This window comes from Cebus imitator, unplaced genomic scaffold (assembly GCF_001604975.1).
Source record: "Cebus imitator isolate Cc_AM_T3 unplaced genomic scaffold, Cebus_imitator-1.0 Scaffold216, whole genome shotgun sequence".
Classification (NCBI taxonomy): domain Eukaryota; kingdom Metazoa; phylum Chordata; class Mammalia; order Primates; family Cebidae; genus Cebus; species Cebus imitator.
Window position 1 is genome coordinate 1,692,971 of NW_016107531.1, and position 25,207 is coordinate 1,718,177.

At 42.5% G+C, this 25,207-nt stretch overlaps 1 protein-coding gene across 10 annotated transcripts in view; it reads right to left on the reverse strand.

Moving 5' to 3' along the window:
- RALGPS1 (Ral GEF with PH domain and SH3 binding motif 1) overlaps positions 1-25,207 on the reverse strand; it is a 379,879-nt gene that overhangs the window by 174,455 nt on the left and 180,217 nt on the right. For 8 of the 10 annotated variants that reach the window (XM_037745920.1, XM_037745925.1, XM_037745918.1 and 5 more), the window contains 2 exons: positions 16,352-16,441; positions 13,570-13,662 (listed from right to left, as the gene is read on the reverse strand). In XM_037745920.1, the coding sequence (XP_037601848.1) occupies positions 13,570-13,662; positions 16,352-16,441 (183 nt within the window). The remainder of the gene's footprint in view (positions 1-13,569; positions 13,663-16,351; positions 16,442-25,207) is intronic. The other 2 variants (XM_037745926.1, XM_037745923.1) reach the window with 1 other exon arrangement.

The following is a 25,207-nucleotide window of genomic DNA, read 5'->3' on the forward strand; positions in this document are numbered from 1 at the left end:
GCTCTGTTGCCAGCCTAGAGTGCAGCGGTGCCATCTCAGCTCACTGCAACCTCCAACTCCCTGGTTCAAGCGATTCTTCTGCCTCAGCCTCCTGAGTAGCTGGGATTACAGGCACACACCACTACACCCAGCTAATTGTTTTTCATTTGTATTTTTAGTAGAGATGAGGTTTCACCATGTTAGCCAGGATGGTCTTTGTCTCTTGACCTTGTGATCCACCCACCTCGGCCTCCCAAAGTGCTGGGATTACAGGCGTGAGCCACCACACCCAGCCTAACTTTTGTATTTTTAGTAGGGATGGGGTTTTGCCATGTTGGTCAGGCTTGTCTCGAACCCCTGGACTCAGGTGATCTGTCCACCTTGGCCTCCCAAAGTGTTGGGATTACAGGTATGAGCCACCATGCCTGGCCAAAGAACTGCTTCATTGTTAAGCAGGCACTCAGTTCCCTTATTCAGGAGGTCATTTTTAAATTAATGCAAACTAGAACCCCTTACTTCTTTGGTAATGCCAGCCATCAAACAAATCTGGATGTCCTCTTCACACATGCTGTGGCTGAGCCGTGCTGGCTCCCAGTGCTTAGGCCACTGGTTCCCTAGTCTCAGTTGGGGGACTTCCCATGTCCCCTGCCATGCCCAGCTTACCTGCCCAGATTGTCAAGTGCCTGTATGAACAGCACCTCAGAGGTGATCAGCCTATCTTTTATGCCTCATCCCCTACTTGCCCCCCACACACATACATACACATTCAGAAGGGTTAAATCTGGTTAACTTTACTCATCAGCTCCGTTTTGTGCCTACAAATGAGATTCAGATAGTATCAGATTTTTTGAGAATTGTGCATAGGTCACTAGAAGACATAAAAAAAACCCAAAACATGTATTTCCCATGATGTATTTGAAAACTGAGAATTTCCTCTAGAAAAATGAAGGAATAAGCCAGGAATAGTTAAGATATGGGAAACAGGAAATTGTGGATCCAATCCAGGAGTAGGAAAGGGAGATTCTGGGATGACCAATGAACAGCAGGCCTTAAGAACAACTGGTCCACATTGGATCAGCCGTGGAAGAGATGTCTCCAGAGAAAAAGAAGGCTTGATAGAAAACCTGACATAATGGCACATGGAGGGGAAGGGATAGACATATTTACTATATCTAATAAAAAATAAACATAAAATAATTTTAGGATTACTTAGATATCTGGTAGATAGGATAAGAAAAAAAGGTTTTTTAAGGCAATTAGAAATTCCAGAAAAACTGGTAGGGTATAGTAAGCTAACACCTGTAATTTCACTACTTTGGGAGACCAGGAGTTTGATACCAGCCTGGGCAAAACAGCAAGATGCCATCTCTAAAAAATTTTTGTTAATTAGCTGGGCATGGTGGTGCACACTTATAGTACCAGCTATTCGGGAGGCTGTGGCGGGAGGATTGCGTGAGCCCAGGAGATTCAAGGTTGCAGTGAGCTATGAGCTATTACATTCCAGCCTGGGCAACAGAAAGATCCTGTGAAAGAAAAACAGAAAAGAGAAAAACAGAAGAAAAGCAAGGAAGAAGGAAGAAGGAAGAAAGGGAGAAAGGGAGGGAAGGAGGGAGGGCCGGAGAGGGAGAGAGGGAGGGAGAGAGGGAGGGGAAGAGAGAGAGAGAGAGAGAGAGAGAGAGAGAGAGGGAGGGAGGGAGAGAGAGAGAGAGAGATCAATCCAGGGAAATGACAAAATATTCAAGGAAGGACATGCTATTTGTAGTTCACTGCCTGACTATATAGTGAGGCATATTTACTCATTCCTAATCATTAAATCACCAAATGGTCATTTAACAAAAGTGATTTCACTGTAATGATGAATGTGTTTGAGGAACAAGGGAAGATGGTTCAGGAAAACTAAATCAGCATCTACCACACAAAGAAGTCACCAGATGCTGTCTAAAGCAGATGGGTCAAGAAACTGTAGCAAAGCACACTGGCAAATATATGGCAGAAACTACAAGAAGAAGCCACTAAACTGAAAGGGGTTGCCTCTAGAAGGAATAACTTGGGGTATGGACAGAGAAGTGACCAGTGTTAATTGTTTCACTAAACCTTTCAGTACTTAGTGATTTATAAAATTCATGTGCATGTAATGTTGATAAAAAAAAATTTTAGGTTTAGTTTTTTAAATACAGGGCTTGTTTACTCTGAAAATAACAGCATTTACTCACACATTTTAAATTTTCATTATAAGAACCATATACTGCAAACCTCATATGAATCTGAGGGTCCCGTAGATTTTAGAGTTTATGGGAAGCCTCAGGAAGAAACCATCAGAACTACACACAAGAAAGCAAATTGTCTGCTTACCCAGAGTCAAATAGATATAAAACCATTCATGTTCAAAAGAGATAAGGAAGTAAGGTTAAGGGAAATTTTACTAACTATAACTTCACTTCTAGTGAAGTTTAGAGGTCTTGGGGCACCCTGAGATTTTCTTCCATAATATTGATTATGACTGTGCTTGACTGTATGATTATATTTGTGTCTCCCTCAACAAACTGTGGACTCCATGAGGAGCATGACCCATGCTGGCTGCATCCACCCTACTGTTCCCTGCATCTGGTATGATTCCTGGCACAGAGGAAACACTGCTGAAATATATGCTGCATAAAAGAATAATGAGAAAAGTAACAATAATTGAAAAACCCAATTCCTTGGAAAATTTTGAATATTCCAATAATTATTGGGCAAAAGAGCAAACGAAAGCCAAGATAATGGAGTATTTACAAGCCATACATAAGCAGAATACCATATGTTAAACTATGTGATAAGGCCAAAAGGAGGAAAATTTGTGGCTTTAAACTCTATTATTAAATAAGAACTAATATAAATGAACTAAATATTCAATTCAATAAGCTAAGAAAATAGTGGGAAAATTAGAGAAATAAATCAATGATTAAAAGTAGAAACTGGCATGTTAAAAAACAAAACATCAAACTAAAAAAAGCTAAACATCAAACCTATAGAAATGATAACTAAACCCAAAAGCTAATTTTTATAGAATACCAATATGATAGGTAAAATTTCTATTAAAAAGCAAAAATATATAACATAGGACTGAGAAAGGGGCTATAACTGCATATGCAAAATGAACTAAATTTACAAGGTAAAAGTAAAGTCCCTGCTTATTGTGAATCATTTTCATGGTGCAATGGGTAAATGGGACTCACAAACCACAAGGTCAAAAGCCACAAAGATCACAAATCTTGGGGAAATATCTGAAAAAGTGGGTGGCTTTTGGAAATTTCCCATCATGCTCTGAGTACCTTATATGTGGCACTTGTATTTGACTGATCTTGAACCACCTCTCCCCTTTCTAGTAAAGCAGTTCAAATCTGGAGGTTGTCTCCATGGAGGAGAAAAAAATGTCTCCATATTTTCTTTATGAGGACTTTGGTATCTTGTTTCCTTGCCTCAAGTGAATAATATTTCTTGATACATGGAAATATTTTTTAGCAAAGAGCCTGTTGCTCCAAATATGTTAAAACTGGCTCAAAATTCCATTTCAATTCCAGTATCTACTGTTGATATAGAAATAATTTTTAGGGCTGTGGATAATCTATGGAACAATGGATTCAGCAGACTAAGTATGGAATCTGGAATTTTTAAAATAGTTTTTTACTTCTTTGGATACAAAATACCCATTTCTGAAAAATAAAAACCTACAAAGTCACATACCTAATATAAAATATTAGATGCAATGTAGACTACTGTATGTAACACAAGGAAAAACTATAACTGAAATTTAGTGGTGTCCTGGCTAGCTGTGCATGTTTGTCTTTGACTAACGCTACTTTAAACCTTGTACAGACAGAAGTTAATTTGTAAAAGATATAGTAATATGGCCAGGTGCAGTGGCTTACGCCTGTAATCCCAACACTTTGGGAGGCCAAGGCAGGTGGATTACAAAGTCAGGAGTTGGAGACCAGCCTGGCCAACATAGTGAAACCCCATCTTTACTAAAAATACAAAAAATTAGCTGGAAGTGGTGACAGGTGCCTATAATCCCAGCTACTTTGGAGGCTGAGGCAGGAGAATCACTTGAACGAGGGAGGCAGAGGTTGCCGTGAGCTGAGACCGTGCCACTGCACTCCATCCCGGGCAACAGTGCAAGACTCCATCTCAACAACAACAACAAAATGTAGTAATACAAATAATTCCTGTCTACAGAAAGGCAAATTATGCCTCACAGAACGCTACTGATTATCACCCTGGGAATACTAATTAATTTCACACCAATTTTTAAAGTGATTTTAGCCTTCCTTTCCTGATTAGAAAAGTGTAGTACTCTAGGTTCTCTTTTGATACAGTTGTTATATCTTACTGGTTCTCTCATTAAGCGATGAGTTAAATAAAATCTTTGACAAGTATTCATCTTATATTTATATGAGTCATAATTTTATCTTTTTAAAAAATCATCCTTAAACAGTTACATGTACACACATACATACATGAATCTAATCATATGCATATACACATACATACACAATCCTGCAGGACAATTTTCTCATCTATTTCTACTTTTGTTAGTTTTTTTACTCCACCCACAGCAACCCCAGCAGATATTCCCACAAAGACCCAAGAGTAGACAGCCGGGAGGTCGAGATCAATCCCCTAATATAAGTTTGCCAAGGGCCCATTCAGGGGTCCAGATCTGGTCTAGTGGTAGGCAGAGAGTCAGGCACCAAACATACACCTCATTTATTCAACCTGGTTTAGCAAGGAAGGATCAGAAACATTATATAGGAGAGGGCTCTCGAGGGGAAGAACAAACTCTATTATCCAAAGAAGGACCTGCAAGAAGATGTAGTCCTGAAAATAAGTCTAGAGGGGTTTCAACAAGCACACATGGGCTGGAGAGGTCCCAAGACCACAAAAGGGCATGAGTGGGTGCCTGGAGGTGGGCACACAAGGGATGTTCAAGGAAACAGCAGTTTGGCTAAAATGGAGGTAAGTGTTGCTTTGAATAAGACTAGAAAAGATGGCAGAGATGGAAACTCACCTTTTGACAATGTTTGGTTTTGACTTGACCATTTGGATGCCATAGACATGTGAACACCATTTTGACTGGTTATTCTACTTTTCCAGATATTCCAGCTCAACTTGCAAACAGGGTGCCAATCACAAACTGCTAAGCATAAACAAATACTGATCAAAAGGGAAAGAATGAGTTGATTACGGCCCTGTTTTAACAGAAAATTCTTCAGGCCAACTCTGCCATCTCTTGCACACATGACTTGGGGCTCTGAGTTGCTGTGTTGCTGTTGGTAGCAGATGCACTGCTGGCCATAGCTGAAAGGCTTACAGTTTGTTTTTTTTTTTAGGGTCAGGAGGTAGGTATGAAATCTTTTAATGCTTGCTGCCAATGTTGAAATGCCTCTATTATGTCCTCAGCACTCTGCAAGGCACTCAGCACCCACCAGCTTTCATCAGGTGCCACATCCTCAATGCAAATTTCTCTCAGAAACGCTCATGAGGACAGACCAATTCTCTCATTCTAGTTCAGTCCCTTTCCTTCACGCAGAGGCATCACTGAAATACAGGGTTGGAAATCCACAGGATGGTTAAAAACTGGCTGAGAAAATATCATAAAACTGAAGGCGAAATGAATGCTCAAATTGCAGATCAAAAAGTAAGGCTGGCATCAGAATGGTTGTATCTGAGCACAATGCTGCTCTGGAGGAGTGGTGGCACAGAGCCACCATACTAGCAAGGTGGACGAGGAGTTAAGAGAGAACACTAAAAACGACCTTTAACCAGGGAACCCTGAAGCTGTGTTTTGGAGCGATCACTCCAGTAGTGGTATGAGGGTAGCCCAGAGAGAGCAAGACCGGATGCAATGAGACCAGCTGAAGAGGATGACAGTTCAGGCCGTAAATAAAGGGGCCTGTCATTACAAGGAGCAGCCTCTGCAAATCCATTCGAGAATAGTCAAGAAGAGTTGAAAATAATAACAATAACAACAACAACAATAGGTAACACTTACCAAACCCTCATTGTGAGCCAGGCATCGTTCTAAACATTTTTTCATGTATTTACTCATTTAATCCTCACTGTAAGGGGTAGGCCAAGGGCTAAACCCAGGTGTCTGATTTAGGAGGCCATGCTCTCAATCTCCATGCACCTCATTTCTTGGTCTGAGGTCCCCATCACCAATGCAGGTCATATGTATTCAGATCTCTTCGCTGCATGAGGTACAGACCTGGGTGACAATTTCTCATATATGAGTTTTTCCACACATGCTCCCTTGGAGCCCTCCTAAGATGGACAGAGACTTTTTGATGTAGCAATACCTCATGTCTCTCTGATTTCCATGGGCAGCTGAATTCCAGCACCCCATGTGTGTGCAGCCTGACTCTCCTCTCTGTGCAGGCATTACAACCCCAGCTCCCAGCTGCAAAGGCTTATACACAGCAGTTTTTTCTGAACTCTGCTCACTGTTCTGACTCTGAGAGCACTTTATTTTTAACACATGGTGACTTCCCTTTCTTGGCTTCTAATTTAGCTTTGCTTATTGGCTTTTTAATTTGGTTGTATTTTATCCAGAATTTGTGTTTGTGTTTTTGAAGCAGGGACTGGGAGGGAGAGGCTTATTCCTCAGTCTACCATATTGACTAAGAGCCTAAAACACAGTCTGTTAAGAGAGTCTTCTGGCACTCACCATCATCTTCCTGGAAACCAAGGTTTGACTTTAGACATGCCAAGTGTGAGCTGTCAAAGGAACATGCAAGCTGAGGACTCTACACAGCAGACAGCTGTAACAGGGTTCTAGGGTATAGGAGAGAGATCAGTGCTATACCGAACAGCCAGCCATCACTGGGGTACAGGAGGTGAAACTTGAAGTTCCACGAGCAGATGAGACCACCAAGGGATAGCAAATGGATCAGGGAAGGTGGAGAGGTCACAGCCTTGCAGAACATCCACATCCACATAAACAAAACGAGTCAGGAGGAAGAAAATTAAGCCAATGGTAAAGACACTTTTCAAGAAGGGAGTTATAAACAGTGTCCAATGTTGTAGCAATGTCAAGGAAGATGAGTGCAAATGTCAGCAGATTGATGACTGCGAACTTCTGAGCAGCAGTTCCAAGTCAGGTTATGAGGAATGACCGGAGGATGAGTGAGTAGGGGCTGCAAATGTTGGCTTCCAATGCATCCATCTCCTTATCCCCTCACCTGACTCATGTCCCACCTGATCCAATGATCAGAAATGTCTCAAAAAGGCAGCTCATGCCTATCACCACCTTCTCAACAACATCAGAGGGTGGCTACTGAGGCACTGCATCAAAGGCAGGCAAAGGGCACTTCCTGGATGAAAGACTCTGAAATCCAAAGTACGTGAATGCCCCACACATCTGCCGTCCTGTGATATTTGCAAAGTGGCCTTAGTTCTCTCGGTAAAAAGAGCCATTCTCTGAATTGCAGAGCTTAATGACTGTGTCCCCAGATATCTAGAAGTGACAGCCCCAATTCCAGGACAGTTCCCCTCCCAAGTCACCACCCTCCGGACCATGCCTCCTGACCCATCGGCTATGATATCCTTCCTAGCAAGAATTTCAGTTTTCACAATGCTGCTGCAATTGTGTTCAAACTTTTTGGATCAATTCAGCAGGAAAGAGTGAATCACCCCAGGAGCATGCACAGAGCAAGCAGAGCATGTACCTATGGGTGCACATATGTGGGGGGTGTGTGTGTAGGTGTGTGAACATGGAAAGTCTAGCACCCGACTGTAATTACTTTAGTATAATGAGTGAGTCATCCATACTCTAGGAATTCCATACCCCTAGATCACTCACAAAACAGTCAGTCTCCTCTTGAAATCACTCTATTCAAAGAAAAGGTTTCGTCAGCTTCCCAGTTGCTCAGGCCCAGAACCTAGGATTCACCGCTCATTCTTTTCTCCTCATCTTGGCATCTCATCCAGCAGTCAACCTGTCAACTCTCCCCAGCATATCCCGTATCAGCCTGCTCTTCTCATATCCACTGCCAAACCCTGATCCTGCCAACATCCCCTTGCTCCTGGATTCTGCCCTAACCTCCTAAGCAGGCCCCCAGTTTCCACTCTTGGTCCCCATCCCCCACCTAATTTGTTTTCCACACAGTAGCAACAGTAATTAAAAACACAAAAAACAAAGAGCAACTGGAAGCCAGATTGTGTCCATCTCCTGTTTAAAATCCTTCAGTACACTTGGAATAGAACTAACTCCTCTCCCAGGCTTTGAGCCCTACATGATTGGCCCCGCCGCCCAGCCACTGCCTCTCACATCCATCTCCTCCTGGCACGCTGAGCTCTGGCCACACTGACCTCTGAGTTCCTTGCTCACACCAAGCTGATTCCTGTGCAGGGCTTTGCACCAGCCATCTCCTCTGCCTGGAACGTTCATCCCCTCATCTTGGCATGACTAGTTCCTTTTTGTCATTCAGGCCTTGACTGAAAGTACATGGCCTGAATATACTTTAGGCCTGGACTTTAGCATGACATCAGGGAAGAGAGGCCTTTCCCAATGCCACGCTAAAGCAGATACTTAGTCATTCTCTGTCATGTCTTCTGCATCACTTCTATTCCAATTTGACAGCTCCTTGCTCATACTTCATGTATTCAAAAAACATTTATTGTTCACTTCTTGTGCCAGCCAGATGAGGCACATGTTTATTCTCCCTGAATAACATATCCATCTTCCTGAATAACATGAAAGCCTCTAAGGACAGGGGCCTTGACTATGGCTTCAGGGCCTGACATTTGAGAAATGTTTGATTTGCAGAATGAGTAAGAGCTGCACGGTGATATGTACTCAGGAAATCAGAATTGCCTGCTACAATTTCTTGCTTAGGTTTCATGGCTTTAAGGGAGCCAATATTCCAAAGTGGTCCCAGGGCTGGGATAAAACATTCCCTGTCTGCACTTTTCCCGGCCAGCCATGGTAGCCTTCCTGTTTGTGTATGCAGACAGTACTTATTAAGGGCCTACTGTGTACAGGCCTGTGTTCAGTGTCAGTCTATCCTGTCTAGCTCACCCAGCAGCTAGCACTTAGCAGCTACCCTGGAGAGGCCAACAGGATGCCCTGCCCCAGCTTAATACGCAATTTTCTGAAGGTCATCTATGATGCAGCCAAGTGGCAGGTATCCTCCCACACCTGTAACTCCCTTCCACCAAGTTTCCCAGATATTCAGGCTTTCATTGCAACCCACAGGGATGGCACAGAGAGCAGGCCTGCCCTGTCCCCGGGGCCTGTGTGCTAGCTGCATTTCTCCAGCCCATTTCCCAAGTAGTGTACGTGTCTACTGTCCCTGCCCTGTGCCCAGCCTAATTCTCTCACAGGTTCTGGCCATTGGCAGGCCATCTAGCATATCAGCCAAGAAGACAGATTGTGGATTCCAGCAGGACAAAGCTGTGTCACACTGGTTCTATTACTTACTAGCTCTGGATCTTGGACAAGTCACATTACCTCTTCAAACCTCAGTTTCTTCCTCTGCAAAACAAAAACTATCACAGCACTGACCTTTGGGGATGTTATTACTGGTTCCTCCAGTGCCTCCTGCACCTCCCTACTCTGTGGCACATGAGGTCTCACCAGTCCCAACTCAAAGGACAAGTGAGCAGAGGAGAAACAGCTCTCTTTGGGCAACATTTCTATGGCACTCTCATACCAGAAACTAATAGCAAAAGAAGGATGCAATGCAACTCAGGACAACACATATAATTCAAACAACAAATGTATACTGGCTGGGCATCAAGGATACATACAAAAATCAACAGCATCACTGAGGAATGCAGTCACAAGGGGGAGGCAGACCTATAAACAAAACTGTAGAGTCGGTGCCAGCTACACCACGTGTGCTGTTACCAGACAGGTGCATCAGGAACACAGGCAGTGGAGTCAGCCATTCCTCTGGGGCTGGGGGTGACTTGGATGAAAGAAAAAGTTGATGAGTTTGGCTCCCTCCATTTCCTAAATGCTCTATGCCAACTGCAGTCCTTGGATTAACAAGATATTTGAGTGAGGGGAGAGTCTGATCTAAAAACAAAGGCTGAATAGTGGTTTCACCAAGAGCAAGCAAATACCCCACAAGTGACCTTGGAGACCTCATGTTGTAATCCACACAGGTGTATCACCTCCTCTCTCCCTGACACAACTATGTGGCAGCTGCCATTCTCATTTCTTAGGATGCTGCATCTACCCACTCTTTGCCCTAGGAAGTGGCTCTCTGTAACCGGGAAAACAGCCCGGGCTCTCAGCCCTTAGGACACAATAGGGAGGTTTCTCAGAACAGGAACTGGGACATGATACTGTCCTGAGTCCCCTACTCTTTGGTGACCTGTAATCTTGGTTCCCTGGCATCTTCCTCTTCCCTACCAGCTAAATGTCCACTGAGGCAGCAAAAACAGGAGCAAACCCAGGGAACTGGAGGAGCAACAGAAGCCATGGTGTGGACAAACCGAGGAATGAGTGGCCAGAAGGCACTTGCAGGGCAGCCTTCAAAGTCCAGATGCAGCTCTCTGGCTCTCTGGCTGCACATCCCCTACCTGACGGGCAGGTCCTCCTCTGACTGTCCTTTCTGCTGTACTCCAGCAACCAGGTGCCAAGCTAGCAGTAGCCACAGCCAAGACAGAGGCCCAAAGGCCTGGGAGGCACCAGACGTCTACCAATCTTATCTTCCAAGTTCCTAATGCAATATTTTTGGTACAAAAGGAAAAAACAAAACAAAAAATAAAAAAATAAGACCCCTCTCTTGTTTTTAGTAACAAGGGTAAGCTGAAATTGTCCTTTTTGTTCAGTAAGGTATGGTGGTTAAGAGTGTAGGTTCCGGAGCCAGGCTGCTGTCTGATCCTAGCCCTGCTCCTCAGCTGTGGGACCCTGCATAAGCCATTCTACCTTTCTGTGTCTCTGTTTCCTCATCTATAAATGGCAATAGTAACCGTGCCTATCTCAATGGGTAGCTGTTAGGACAAAATGGCTACTATATGTCAAGTGTTTAGGGGCCAGGTATAATGGCTGACACCTATAATCCTAACAGTTTGGGAGGCTGAGGCAGGAGGATCTGTTGAACCCAGAAGTTTGAAACCAGCCTGGGCAACATAGCAAGGTGTCATCTCTACAAAAAACTTAAAAACTAGCTGGGTGTGGTGGTGTGGCCCATAGTCCCAGCTACTCAGGAGGCTAAGGTAGGAGGATCGTTCAAGCCCAAGAGGCTGAGGCTGCAGTGAGCTGACAGGCCACTGCACTCCAGCTGGGTGACAGAGTAAGACCTTGTCTCGCGAATAGATGGACGGACGGATGGATGGACAGACACACAGATAGATAGAAAGAAAGATAGAAAAAGCATTTAGGGCAGTGCCTGCCACATGTTTTTATCTTGGCATATGTGTGAGGAAGAACACTTGACCCAGATGGCGTGGAAGGGAGCTAGGTGAACATGCCCGTACCTTTAAATGGGTCCTGGGTGCAAATTCCATTCCAGGCTCCCCAAGGAGGTTTCTTTCCTCTCTCTCTCAATCTCTCTCTCCTTTTTAGAGATGGGGTCTCACTCTGTCACCCAAGCTGGAGGGCAGTGGCGTAATCATAGCTCACTCGGCTGCCTCGAATTCCTGGGCTCAAGGGATCTTCCCACCTCAGTCTCCTGCATAGCTGCAACACAGGTGCACACTACCATGCCAAGCTAATTTTGTAAATTTTTGCAGAAATGAGGTCTTGCTATGTTGTTTAGGCTGGCCTTAAACTCCTAGCCTTAAGTGATTATCCTACCCCAGGTTCCCAAAGTACTGGGATTATAGGAGTGAGTCACTGCACCTGGCCTGGAGGTTTATTTTCTTTACAGCAAAGAACCATCAACAGGAGTGAAGACCCAGTTACCTTGAGCAGCGCTTGTCAAGCCAAACAGAGTAGTCCTGGGTAGTGCTGTGACCTGCTACCCACTGTCCTGGCAGTACACAGCATCCCCTGGAGGACACCAACGCTTCATCCATGGGCCCGGCCCTAACACTGAGTGGATCATATCTCTGCGCAAGACCCTTAGACACCCCATGCCTCTGTGCTAACTATCTCTGCCTCCACCAGTTGTACAGCTTATAGAGATTGTTAAGAGTTACAAAATTACTGACAGTAAAGTCTAGGCATCATGAGAAGATTCAAACATCATCCCACTTCATCCTCACATAGCTCCCAGCAGTCCAAGAAACAACAACAGCATCTAAGTGACGGAAAATTCATTTTAAAAAGAATCTCCAAACATCTTTTGGAAAAAGCCTCACTGGTCAGATGGACTTGGAATCACAGGGCCAGCAGCAACTGCTAAGACCAGTGGCTTCCAAACTTACTTTTGACCTCCAAAGCCACTGCTCAGTTGAAATTCACCCAGAAGTCCAGTACATAAAACTGACATAAACAGGGCTGCTATGGTGGAAATAGTGCCCAAACTGCCTACTTGGCAGCATCTCTCCAGTCTCTCAGCCCCGGGTGGCACCCAAGACAACTCTAAGGAACCCCTGGGACTCCAGGAAGCACTGATAGAAAACCAAGAATCTAGGCCAACCTCCCCAGGTTGATACAAGAAAATGAGTCCCATAGAAGTCATGCTCTGAATGGCAACTGAATGCAAACCCAGTTTTCTGACACCGGGCTAAACTTCTCACTCTACTTTGCTAGGACTAAATCTATGGAAAACTGCAATTTAAAGAACCAAGGCTCATTTTTGATCACCTACAATATAATCCCTGAGTATTTTAAAGGCCCTTGAACCAGCCAAGTAGGAAACAGCCCAGCCCCACAGATTGGCAGAAAGAAGTTCGGAAATGAGTTGCAGAAGCACATCTGACAATTCCATACAGTTTCTGTCAGTTCCGTGGGATATAAACAGGTCTTGAAAGGCTTGCGCTGTGTAGCTATGAGAGACCCCAGATCAGGCGGGCCAGGAGGTGAATGCTAATGAGCTATGGAAATAGCAATTACTTCCCCCATGTCAGGCACTGTGCCAAGCAAAGGAGGATAAAGAGGTCTGAGAGATTTTTAAAGTATTTTTACAGCAGAAAAACTTTCCTACAGACTCAATTATGTAACTATCAGACTCCACCTCTTAGCTGAAATTATCCAGGGCCTCAAGAAAAAAATCCTTTTTTTTCCTACAGGGGGGTCACAGGTTTCTCCAGAGAAACTTAGCAGTATGGCTAGTAACCCAGGGCAGCTGCGAACCATCAGCCCAGAGACCTTCCCAAGGGCAGTATGGAGCCTGCCAGAGAAAAATTCCAGCCAAGTGCAGGGCAGAAGTCATGTCACTGACCCGGTCATCACACATGACATGGGGGTGTCCAGGAAGATCCACTCTGGTGGCTTCTGACCCGAGCCACGTCAGCACCTTCACCATTCCCTGGTGCCAAAATGGGGCTAGGGTCACTGAAGGAGTGAGGATGCCTACAGAACTGTCATTAACTCATAGTAACTCTGTCATTGGCAAAGTATAGACAGTATGAGAAAGGCTGGAACTTAAGGAATGAAAAACTTCACCAATGAAACAACGCCAAAATCACATAGGCTTAGGGAGATCAACTTACAGCCCAGGTTTTTGTCAGCCTGAAGATGGGAGCACTTTGTAATGCTGACACCACAGACATGAGAGAATGAAGGTTGTTGAGTTCTAGAAGTTTCTGGAAAAAAAAGATATGGAATAGATTATTTTGCTGCTATAAACAACAGGACAAAAACATGCTCAAGTGTTACCAAATGTCATATTTATGAAATTCAATTACACTTAAAAATATCTCATGTAGAAAACATAGTCCTAGGAAGTTCATAGAAACCATATGCTTTTTTTCTCTTAAATTGTCAAAAGGTGAGCCTACATCTAAAATATTTGCAAAATTTCATAAGTTAACTAGTCTGGACAAAAATGTGGCACGGGATAAGGTTTGATAGTGTGCATTATGTTCTTTTTTTAAACAAATCTGAATACTATCCCAGCAGGCTTCTGTAAACCAAAACCCCGACTGTGCCAACAGCATCAACGTGGGTCTTTTATGATTACCCTAACACCAGAAGGAGAAAGAGGCTGAGGAAAGATGGTACCAATCTGTATAATCCCTCTCAGCTGGGAAGGCAATGCTGGGGCTTCCCCATCACTTGACCACGTTCCTTTGAACCAGTCCCCAAATTAGTGAGAACATTTGGATTCAATTCAGTCTCAGACAAGTTCCTTACCATAGAGGGAAACAGAATGAGACACAGTCAAGTGTAAGTGCTGAAAAATGCAACTGCTCTGTTCCTGGTTTTCTGCTAAGGGAAACTTGCTAACAGGATGCGGTGCCATTTCTCATTCTTGGGAGTCAGTGAAGTTTGGGTTATTAAGCAGGCTCTATGGAACCAAAAGGCCTGGTTCCAATCCCAGCTCCCACTACTTGTGTGTCCTCTGGCAAGTTACCTAATCCTTCTGAGCCTTGGTGTCCTCATACTTAGTGCAGAAGGCAATCACAGCCCCTCTGCTACATGAGACGGTGCATGTCAACTGCCTAGACCAGTGGCTGGTCCCAGGGCAGGAGCTCAGTATGATGTGGGTCGCAGTCTTATCTTTTCCCACCCCTAACACTTGTCTTAAGTATTTCCAAGCTCAGATGCCCCTTCATCTTATATGCCTCTCCTGACTGTGTCCCCACAGAAGTCCATGCATATCTGCAGCACACTGGATTGTACTTGCTTTGTACTTGCCTCTCTCTCACCCTGGACTGTGTGTTTCCTGAGAACAGGGACAAAGTTTTACCTACCATCATGTCTCTGGTACCCAGTACAGTGCCCAGTACATTGCAGGGCCTAGTGAAATGCATAAACAAAGGAAAAGCCCTTATACCTAGTCCTCACAGCTCTGTTCCTGCTTGGAAATTTCTCTCACCACATGAGCTAAACACTTCATTTCATACATCTTGCAACATTCTCTAGTTGTTTCCTGTGTGTAAGAATAGATTCTCTAAGTGAATTGAATTTCATTCTATGTATCTGCATTGCTATGCCTGTCACAGAATTTCTTTTTAGAGCTGAAACGCCTCTGGAAATTAACCTACCCCTTTTATTTTATAAACGTGAAAACCAAGGCCCAGAGAAAGGAAGGGGCTTGCACAACGAAAGACCCAGGGCACAGAGCCAGCATGACAGTCTACCACACAGAAAATGGCAGAGATTAAGGAGGGATCATTTTGGATTCCATGGGTGTGGACCATAAACACATTTCCAAACTGACAGCCCAGGAGAGCGGGAACCACATCCCATTTCTCTTGTGGCCCAGCACAGAACTCACTGATAGCAACAAATATCATTAAGACCAGCACCAGTTCAAGTACTTCAGGAGAATGCATAGGAAGTAAATGTGGCCACTGCTCTTAATTAACATAAATAGATGATGCACTTAACCTGCCCATGAAGGGCAGCAGAGCAACTTCCCTGAAGGCAGAGATGCATAACTCCGATTCCTGCCCGCCCCTGATTGGCCATGGGGCCCTGAGCATGGACACTCCACCTCTCTAAGCCTCTCCTTCCTCTCCAAGTGGAATAATAATAATAATGTGAGCACTGAATATAATCAGGTCAGTAAAGCAGCTGACCATAGCATGGTGCCTGGCTCATAAGGGGCCTCTGTAAAGCACAGCTTTCCTAGGACCTGGTGGGGAAGACGACACATGCACACATGCAGCAAGCAGTGAAGCAGCCAGCACGATGCTGCAGCTAAGAGTCAGGCAAGCCTGGGTGGTTGAAAGCAGTATATGGAGAGGAGCTGCTGGGCATGAGAGTGGCTCAGGAAGGCCCATGGGATGGCACAGCATTCCTAGAGATAAGGGAAGAGGAGGCAAAAGGTGATGCCCAACAAGGACAGAAACTATCAGTCCAGGCGGCAGGAGGTGGGGATGGGAGGCTGCAAGGTCATCTGGCCCAGACCTGAAGCTCAGTGGGAGGGGGGTAGGGTCTGCTCATTGCTGACAATATTGTGCAGGATGTGACGGTATCATAAGCATTGAGCACTGATGCTAACTAAAATCTATCAACCCCCAGAACTGGCTAAATCTAAAGTAGGAGAATGAATGGATTCCAGGGGCAGCCTCCAGGTCCTGCCTTGCAGAGAGACTGTGAAAGCCCAGGGAAGGAGAACAGCTGACTGCTAGGGGGCTGGTGAGCAACCAGGCAGGTCCAACAGCTGGCTCTGCCTGGAGAAGTCAACCCACTACACCCTGCTTGAACCCTGCCCAGCAAGCCCACAGCAAAGCAGCTCCCAAAGTACTGAGGAAATATATTTTGGGGGAGGAGGTATAGGAGAGAAGAGGGAAAGGAAGGAAAAATAATAATAAAACAGCTTACCTTGGCTATTTTCACAAAATGGCTGAGGATTTCTGCCCTTATTTTTAAAGTCTGTGCTGTTAGAATTTCTCGTACAACCCAAAAACTGACCTGTAGAGTCAAATACACACACATACACACATACACACCAGAAAAGTTGTTAATGGCTAGACTACCCATGTCACCCTTGCCCACCGCTGTTATGGGATTTCCAGGAGGTCAGGTAACTGGGAGAGCATAGCCTGGGGTCACATGAGTTAGAATTCCTCTACAGCACCCAACCCTGCAAATGGACCGTGTTCTCAGCACCATCTCTCCAGTGCACACAGCAGTGCCAAGAGAAAGCAGCACTTTCTTTGTCATCCCAGGGAGTATTGGGCCTCCGTGACACGAGTCTCGAGAAGAGCTGCTGGGAATCCTGAGATGAATCAGACTGGATTCCTGCTCAGAAGGATCCCAGTTGTGGGGACAGCAGGGATGATGGGTGGATGGAGGAACAGATGGACAAATAGCCAAACGGACATGCATATTGGCAGGGCCATTTGTGAGGTCCATATCCCCAGCCAGCCCTAAGACAAGGAGGATTCATCAATATTTGCACAATTTTAACAAAGTTAATTTTTTTTCAGAGAGGCTCGTCTCATAATGTAAATGATATGGAAGTATCTTCGAAGTTCCATAAAGCAATGCAGGGGCATGTTTTCCTGGAGACAGCATGCACCAAAAAGGGTATGCTGGTAGCTTTGGTTCTGAAGCCCATTCATGCTTGACCTCTCACATACAGCAACACTCCGAACCCCTGTGTCTGATCGTGTAACAGGAAAGTCATCCACCAGGGTGGAGCTGACTCACGTGGCACCTCAATGAAACGGAAGAGACGCATGCCAAGAAATGCTGGGAAGTGGCTACCTCTTCCTGTTTATGTTTCACTTCTGTAACAACAGTTCTATGTGAAACACTGATGCCCAAGAGTACAATGACAGCACTGCAAAGAAAGGTGGAAAGCCAGGCAAAGCACGGGGCACAGGGAGGATTGACAGGAAGGCAAGGCATCAAAAACCCATAAACTTTATAGGGAAAAATACAGTTAAGGATATTCCAGAGCTAAGAAAGCAAGCTTACTGCTGCAATAAAATGTATTTTCATTATTGAAATACCATCACTTTTCAAAGAGAAAACAAACAAACAGAAACCAAGAATCAAAAACGTGCTTTTTATATTAAGCAGAAGTATTAGAGAAATGTTTTCTCAGTGTAATTATCTGCGGTTGCCTCCAGGACATGACTGGGTTTCCATCGAATCATTTTTTCCAAGGAATCGCCTACAATTAAGTTCAGACTCAAATATTTACTAGCCAGTTATAGCAAAAGTTCTTCTAAATACCAAATGGGATGCCCATAAACCTTATGTTTTAATACGTGTACATTTTTATACCACATTATCCCAAGTGTGACAGTTTACATGTATAATTTAATAGATTCCCGCATGCCAAAGAATCATACATTTATGGCATATTATGGAACATGGAAGCTTTGACTCTGGAGCTGCAGTACACGTTGTACAGAGGCAACTCTGAATCAACAACTTGATTCAGCAGGGTTCCATGAAGCCCCTTCTGTGTGCAAGCTCCAGGCACTGGGAGTCCAGAGCTTCCTGAAATTGAGCTGACCAAAGAGGGAGGCAGAATCCTTAAGAAATTGCTGTATTAGAAGGCAGCCGGTAATCATGGCCATGGAAGGAGTTCAAACAGTAGACCAAAGTTTGAGAGAGGTAATGATAGAGGAAGCCTTCTTGAAGAAGGTAGGCCTTGAAAGATGGGTAGACTTTAAACAAGAGAAGACTGAAGTGTGACCGTATGTTCCAGGACCAGGGATGGCTGGGTAGGCTGATGGGACTGGTGGGTAGGGGTAGTGAGTGAGGATGAAGGTGGGGAGGGAGGAGAAGACCAGATTGGGTGTGTGGTGGGGAGGGGAGGACTGGTGCAACAAGGTAAGAAGGAGCTAAAACACTATTCTACACCGGGACTTTCAGAGGCTTCTGAGCAGGGTGATAGGTAAGATCCTTTGGTAGATAGAGACACCCATTAGAAAACTGATGCAATGGTCTCAGTGAGAGATGAGGAGGTCTGAGCCAGGGCGATGCTGAAGGAGATGGAAAGAAGAGGAAGATAAGGAAGACATTACAAAGGTAGAATCAGCATAGTTTTAAACGCTTTTTATTTTATTCTCTTTTCTAACTATAAAACTAACGTTTTAAACTTAAGAAGTTTGATGCAGAAAGCAAGGAAAACAGAGGTAAGTACAAAAGACAAAGAAATGTCAGTCTCACGTACAAATCAACATGATAGGCACTGTGGTATGTGTCCTTCTAGTCCTTTTTTCTTCTTTTACTTTTTTAAGATGGAGTCTCACTCTGTTACCCAGGCTGGAGTGCAGTGGTGCAATCTTGGCTTATTGCAAGCTCTGCCTCCTGGGTTCAAGCAATTCTTCTGCCTCAGACTCCTTAGTAGCTGCGATTACAGTCATGAGACACCACACTTGGCTAATTTTTGTATTTTTAGTAGAGACAGGGTTTCACCATATTGGCCAGGCTGATCTCGAACTCCTGACTTCAGGTGATCTGCCTGCCTCAGCCTCCCAAAGTGCTGGGATTACAGATGTGAGCCACCATGCCCAGTTGTCCTTTTTTTCTATATATAGAACATGTTTGTCTTTTAAAATTAAATTGGTATATATTAATCATATATCACAAGAATTTTTATAAGTGACGATTCTTCTATAGTTTTTAGCAGCTTCCAAGTATTTCATCATAGAGAAGTATCACCATTTTCTTAAATAACGCTCTACTGTTGAATAGGTTATTTCTAATTTGCTTGTAATAATCAATGCTGTGATAAATATCTTTATACATATGTTTGTATACTTTTTATTAAGGTCTTCAGATAAATTCCTGTAAAGTGAAGTGAATAGAAGTGTGTGTACCTGTTTTCAAAAGTATATGGTAAAAAAACATGGCCTCCAAAAGGTCTATTTGTTTACCCATCAACAAGTTGAAGCAGACCCATGTTGCCATATACAGGCAATATACCAGTTATAATCACTTTTTTTTAAACTAATTCAATGAAAAAAAATAGTATGTCACAATTTCTATTTCACATTTCTTTCATGACTATTCAGGCTTTTGCTTCTTCTACTTTTTTTTGCTTTTCTTCAGTTAACATTTTTTGTTCTAAATATTTACAGGCCATTTGTACTATGTGCCTTCTGAATTGTCTGCTCAGGTCCTTCTGAAGAACTGTCTTTCTACTAGGACAACTTTCCTTCCAGCCTCAAACTCCTGGGCTCAAATATCCTCCCACCTTAGCCTTTCAAGTAGCTGGGGTTACAGACACGCATCACCACATCTGGCTCTTTATTTTTTATTTTTATTTTTGTGGAAACGGGGTCTCACTATGTCATCCAAGCAAGTTTTTTCTTATTGATTGATAAGAGCTCTTTGTATATTAAATAAAAATGCATATTTTGAGTCATATATTGTACCAAGAGCATGTAGACATTGGTACTTTTATATATTGTTTGGAGGAAGAGAAATTAATAACATTTTGAAGAACAATTTGAACATATCTTTCAGGATGTTTAAGGTATAATCTCCCTAGGATATTTACCTTATAAAAATACAGAAATATACAAACACATATATACAAGGTTTCAGTGAAGCACTATCCACCATTTTTAAATTGGTTACACAATTTATACTACCACCTCAAACTCTGAAAGGAAGTCACTAAGCTCAGCCAATATTTAACAAGTGGGAAGTTACATTCTACCTTCTTGAGGTCTAATCTACAGACATTATTTGAAATTCTTCCGTATGAGGGATTTGTCGATTCTCCCGCATTTATTTATATCATATAGACTTGTGGATATTTATTTTATGCTTTGCGTTACAATCCAATACTGTGATTTACATGCTGCTCAAATTGTTTCAACTTTGGCCTTTGAGAGTTCTCTCAGTTGGCTCCTGCATCCCTTTGACATAACCCCTGTATTGTTTTGATGTGTTAGTTTGAGCACTTCCTTGTCTTCTGGCACTAAAATATGCAACAGGCTCATCTTTTATATTTCTTACCTTAGTGTTAAAATTAGTAATTTCTCCAAGGAACCTTGGTTCCTTTTATCAAATAATAGTATTAGAAACAAAGATTAGCACAAAATAGGTGTGACATATGCTTGATGCTACTGGGGTATCATTGTTTCTAGGTCCTCTCAGCTAGCAGAGCCAAGAAATTGTGTGTGTGTGTGTGTGTGTGTGTGTGTATGCACACGCACGCACACTAACCCATGCCAATATACCTATCTATAAAGATTCCCATATGTAGCCATCTATATCTATATTAAGCTAAACGTGAGTTCATACTGATGTCTCCAACTGTAATCTATTACCACCTGTATCATTCTAGCCTCCTCACCCAACTTATCTGTAATTTCCCACTCCAGCACTGAGAAACTTGGTTCCCATTTGCCACCCACTTCCTTTTATTCTCATATTCATCCATTTCTTATATTATATTGTTTGATTCCAGTATACAGGGATAATGGTTTCAGAATTGTTACCCATGCCCCTTGGAAAACAACTTTATCAAATAGAGTATGGTGCTTATGTCTTTAGTCTTATTGGCTCCACTCTATTATAAATTTACTTAGGTCAGGAATGTTTCCTCTCACTCCCCTCAGTGACGTTGTTCATATATTTATAATAGATTCTTTTGTTACATTCTGCATTCCATTATAAGATCCCTCAAGTTGAATTTTTAAAAATTTATACATATTGAGGTCTCTCTTGGTACTATAAAGTTCACAAATGTCCTGTGTCATGTACCCATCATGACAATATCATGAAGAGTCGTTTCACCACCTTAAAAAAAAAAAAAAACCCAGGCTTCACTTATTCAGCCCTCTCCCCTTTCCAAAGTCCTGACAAACATTGATTTATCATCTCTATAGCTTTATCTTTTCCAGAACTTCAAAAAAGGAAATACAAATGTAAATGTATAATCATGTTGATAACTTGATTGATTTATGCTAGCAAGAACATTTGCTTTGCTTTGTAATAAACCAACAATAATGATTTAGAAGGAGGAAGAGAAGAGAAAAGGAATTCTCCATATGTTACCTTTCAAGACTGGGTTTCTTCACTTAGCAATATGCACTTAAGATTCATCCAAAACATAAAGATGGGAACAACAGACAGTAGAGACTATGAGAGGGAGGAGAGAGAGGGGGTCAAAGGCTGAGAAACTACATATTGAGTACTATGCTCACTACCTGGGTGGCAAGATCATTCATACCCGAAAACCTCAGCATCATGCAATATACTCATGTAACAAGCCTGCAGAGGTACCTCTTGAATCTAAAATAAAAGCTGAAACTATTTAAAAAAAAAAAAAAAAAAAAAAGATTCACCCATGTCTTTATATGACCCGATAGTTCATTCTCTCTTTTTTTGGATGAATACTATTCCGTTGTATGGATTTACCATGTTTTATTATCCATTTACTTATTGAAGGATGATATCTCAGTTACTTCTGATTTCCAACAACTATGAATAAAGCTGCTATAAACATTTGTGTGCTGGTTTTTTTGTGGATGTAAGTTTTCAAATCAGCTAGGTAAATACCTAGGAGTGCAACTGCTGGATTAAATCTGTCTCATTTTGCATTCCCACCAGCAATGAATAGGAGTTTGTGTTGCTTCACATCAAAAATGATGAGTTTGTGTCCTTTGTAGGGCCATGGATGAACCTGGAAACCATCATTCTCAGCAAACTGACACAAAAGCAGAAAATCAAACACCGCATGTTCTCACTCATAGGCGGGTGTTGAACAATGAGAACACATGGACACAGGGAGGGGAGCACTACACACTGGGGTCTGTTGGGGGGAAATGGGGGAGGGACAGAGGGGTGGGGAGGTGGGGAGAGATAGCATGGGGAGAAAGGCCAGATATAAGTGAAGGGGAGGAAGGCAGCAAATCACACTGCCATGTGTGTACCTATGCAACAATCTTGCATGTTCTTCACATGTACCCCAAAACCTAAAATGCAATAAATAAATAAATAAATAAATAAATAAAAATTTTTTTAAAAAAGAGTTTGTGTTGCTTTAGATCTTTGCCAGCAATTGACATTATCAGGGTTTTGTTTTGTTTTGTTTTGTTTTGTTTTATTTAGATATTCTAACAGGTATGCAGTGTTCTGTATTTCCCTAAAGACAAATAATGTTGAGTGTCTTGTTATATGTTTATTTGCCATCTGCACATATTCTTCAGTGAGGTTTCTTCAGATCTTTTGCCCATTTTTTAATCGGGCTATTTTCTTATTGTTGAGTTTCAAGAGTATACTTTGGATACAAGTCCTCTATCAGCTATGTGTTTTGCAAACATTTTCTCCCAATCTGTGGTAAGTCTTTTAATTTTTTTACCATGTCTTCTGCGGAGTGAAAAAAATTAATTTTAATAAAGTCCCAAATTATTTTTTCTTTCATGAATTGTGCTTTCAGTATTTTATTTGGTAACTCATCAACAAATCTAGGGTCATATAGGTTTTCTTCTATGTTTTCTCCTAAGAGTTTTATAGTGCTGTCTTTTAAATTTAGGCCTATGATCCATTTTCAATTAATTTCTATAAAAGGTCTAAGGTCTGTGTCTAGGTTCATTTTTCTTTACATATACACAAAAATATTTAAATTCTTCCAGCACTACTTGTCCTTCCTCTACTGAATGCCCTTGTACCTTTATCAAAGATCAGCTGACGACATTCGTGTAGGTCTATTTATCAGCTCCATCGACCTATGAGGCCAATTCTTTTGGGATATATACCCAATAATGGGATTACTGAGTCAAATGGTATTTCTGGTTGTAGATCCTTGAGTAATCGCCACACTATCTTCCACAATGGTTGAACTAATTTACACTCCCACCAGCAGTGTAAAAACGTTCCTATTTCTCCACATCCTCTCCAGCATCTGATGTTACTGGACTTTTTAATGACCACCATTCTAACTGACATAAGATGGTATCTCATTGTGATTTTGATTTGCATTTCTCTAATGACCAGCGATGATGAGCTTTTCTTCGTATATAAGTTTTATTTTGTTTTCGTGGTGATACTGTAAGTAGTATTGTTTGTTAACTTCAAATTGCAATTCCTCATTGCTGGTCTAAAGAAAATCAATTGTCTTTTGTATACTGGCCTGTGTCTTACAACTTTGCTTACTCACTTCTTAGTTCCAGGAGTATTTTTGGAGATTTCTTTGGGATTTTCTGTCTAGATAATCATTTTGCCTATGTATAAAGGTCGTTTTACTTCTTCCTTTCCAATATGTATACATTTTATTTATTTTCCTGTCTTACTGCATTAGCCAGGACTTGCAGTAAGATGTTGCACCCAACGGTGAGAAAGCACATCCTTGCCTTGTTCCCAATCTTAGGGGAAGAGTATTCCATATCTTCCCATTATGTAGGATGTTGCCTGAAAGATTTTTGTAGATATTCTTTATCAAGTTGAAGAGGTTCTATTCTATTCCTAATTGGCTGAGATTTTGTATTTATTATTACTATGAATGAGTACTGAACTTTGTCAGATGCTTTTTCAGGTCAAACGATATAATATGATTTTTGTACTCTAGCCTATTATACAGTGGATTACATAATTGATTTTCAACTGCTAAAGGAGCCAAACACACATGGAATATATCCCCAGTGGGTCATGGTGCTAATAAGCTTTTAATACACATAAGCTATTATTACCACTATCACTGTTATAGTGTTATAGCTAGCACTGGCATTTAGCTACTGAAGACTATGATATCTGGGAAATGCCACAGCAGAATTATAAAAAAAAAAAAAAATGGAATATAAGAGGTTTAGGCTCCAAGATGGCTGAGCCCACAGCAGCTCAGCAATGCCTCTGCTGGCAGATCGTGACTACGCTACCTCCTAGCTGGGCAGGGTTATCACTGAAAAAAGGCAGCAGCATGTCATGAACTTATAAATAAAGCATGACCTTCCCAGGATAGAGCACCTGGGAAAAAATGCGGTTATGAGTTCCACTGCAGCAGACTTAAATGTACCTACTCAGCAGCTCTGAATGGAACAATGGAGCTCATAGCTCAGCACTTGAGCTTCTATAAGGGTCAGACTGTCTCCTCAAGTAGCTCCCTGACCACCATATATCCAAAGAGTCGCCTCATAAAGGAGAGCTCAGGCTGACATCTGACAGGCATCCTTCTGGGATGAAGATAACAGAAGAAGAAACTGGGACAAACCCTTACTGTTCTGCAGCTGCCGCAGGTGATCCCCAGGCAAGCAGGGTCTGGAGTGGACCTCCAGCAATCTTACAGCAGAGAGGCCTGTTAGAAGGAAAACTAAAAAACACAAAGAAATAGCTTCAACATCAACAAAAAGGATGTCCATTCAGAGACCTCATCCAAAAGTCACCAAATACAAAGACCACAGGTAGATAAATCCACAAAGATGGGAAGAAACCAGAGCAAAAAGGATGAAAACACTCAAAACCAGAACACATCTCTTCTAAGGGATCACAACTCCTCACCAGCAAGGGAACAAGGCTGGATGGCGGATTAATCTGATGAATTGACAGAAACAGGCTTGTGAAGGTGGGGAATAACAAACTTCTCTGAGCTAAAACAACATGTTTTAACCCAATGCAAAGAAACTAAGAACCTTGAAAAAAGGTTTGATGAAATGCTAATGAGAATACACAGCTTAGAGAAGAGTATAAATGACCTGATGGAGCTGAAAAACACAACACAAAAACTTCGTGAAGCATACACAAGTTTCAATAGCCAAATCGACCGAC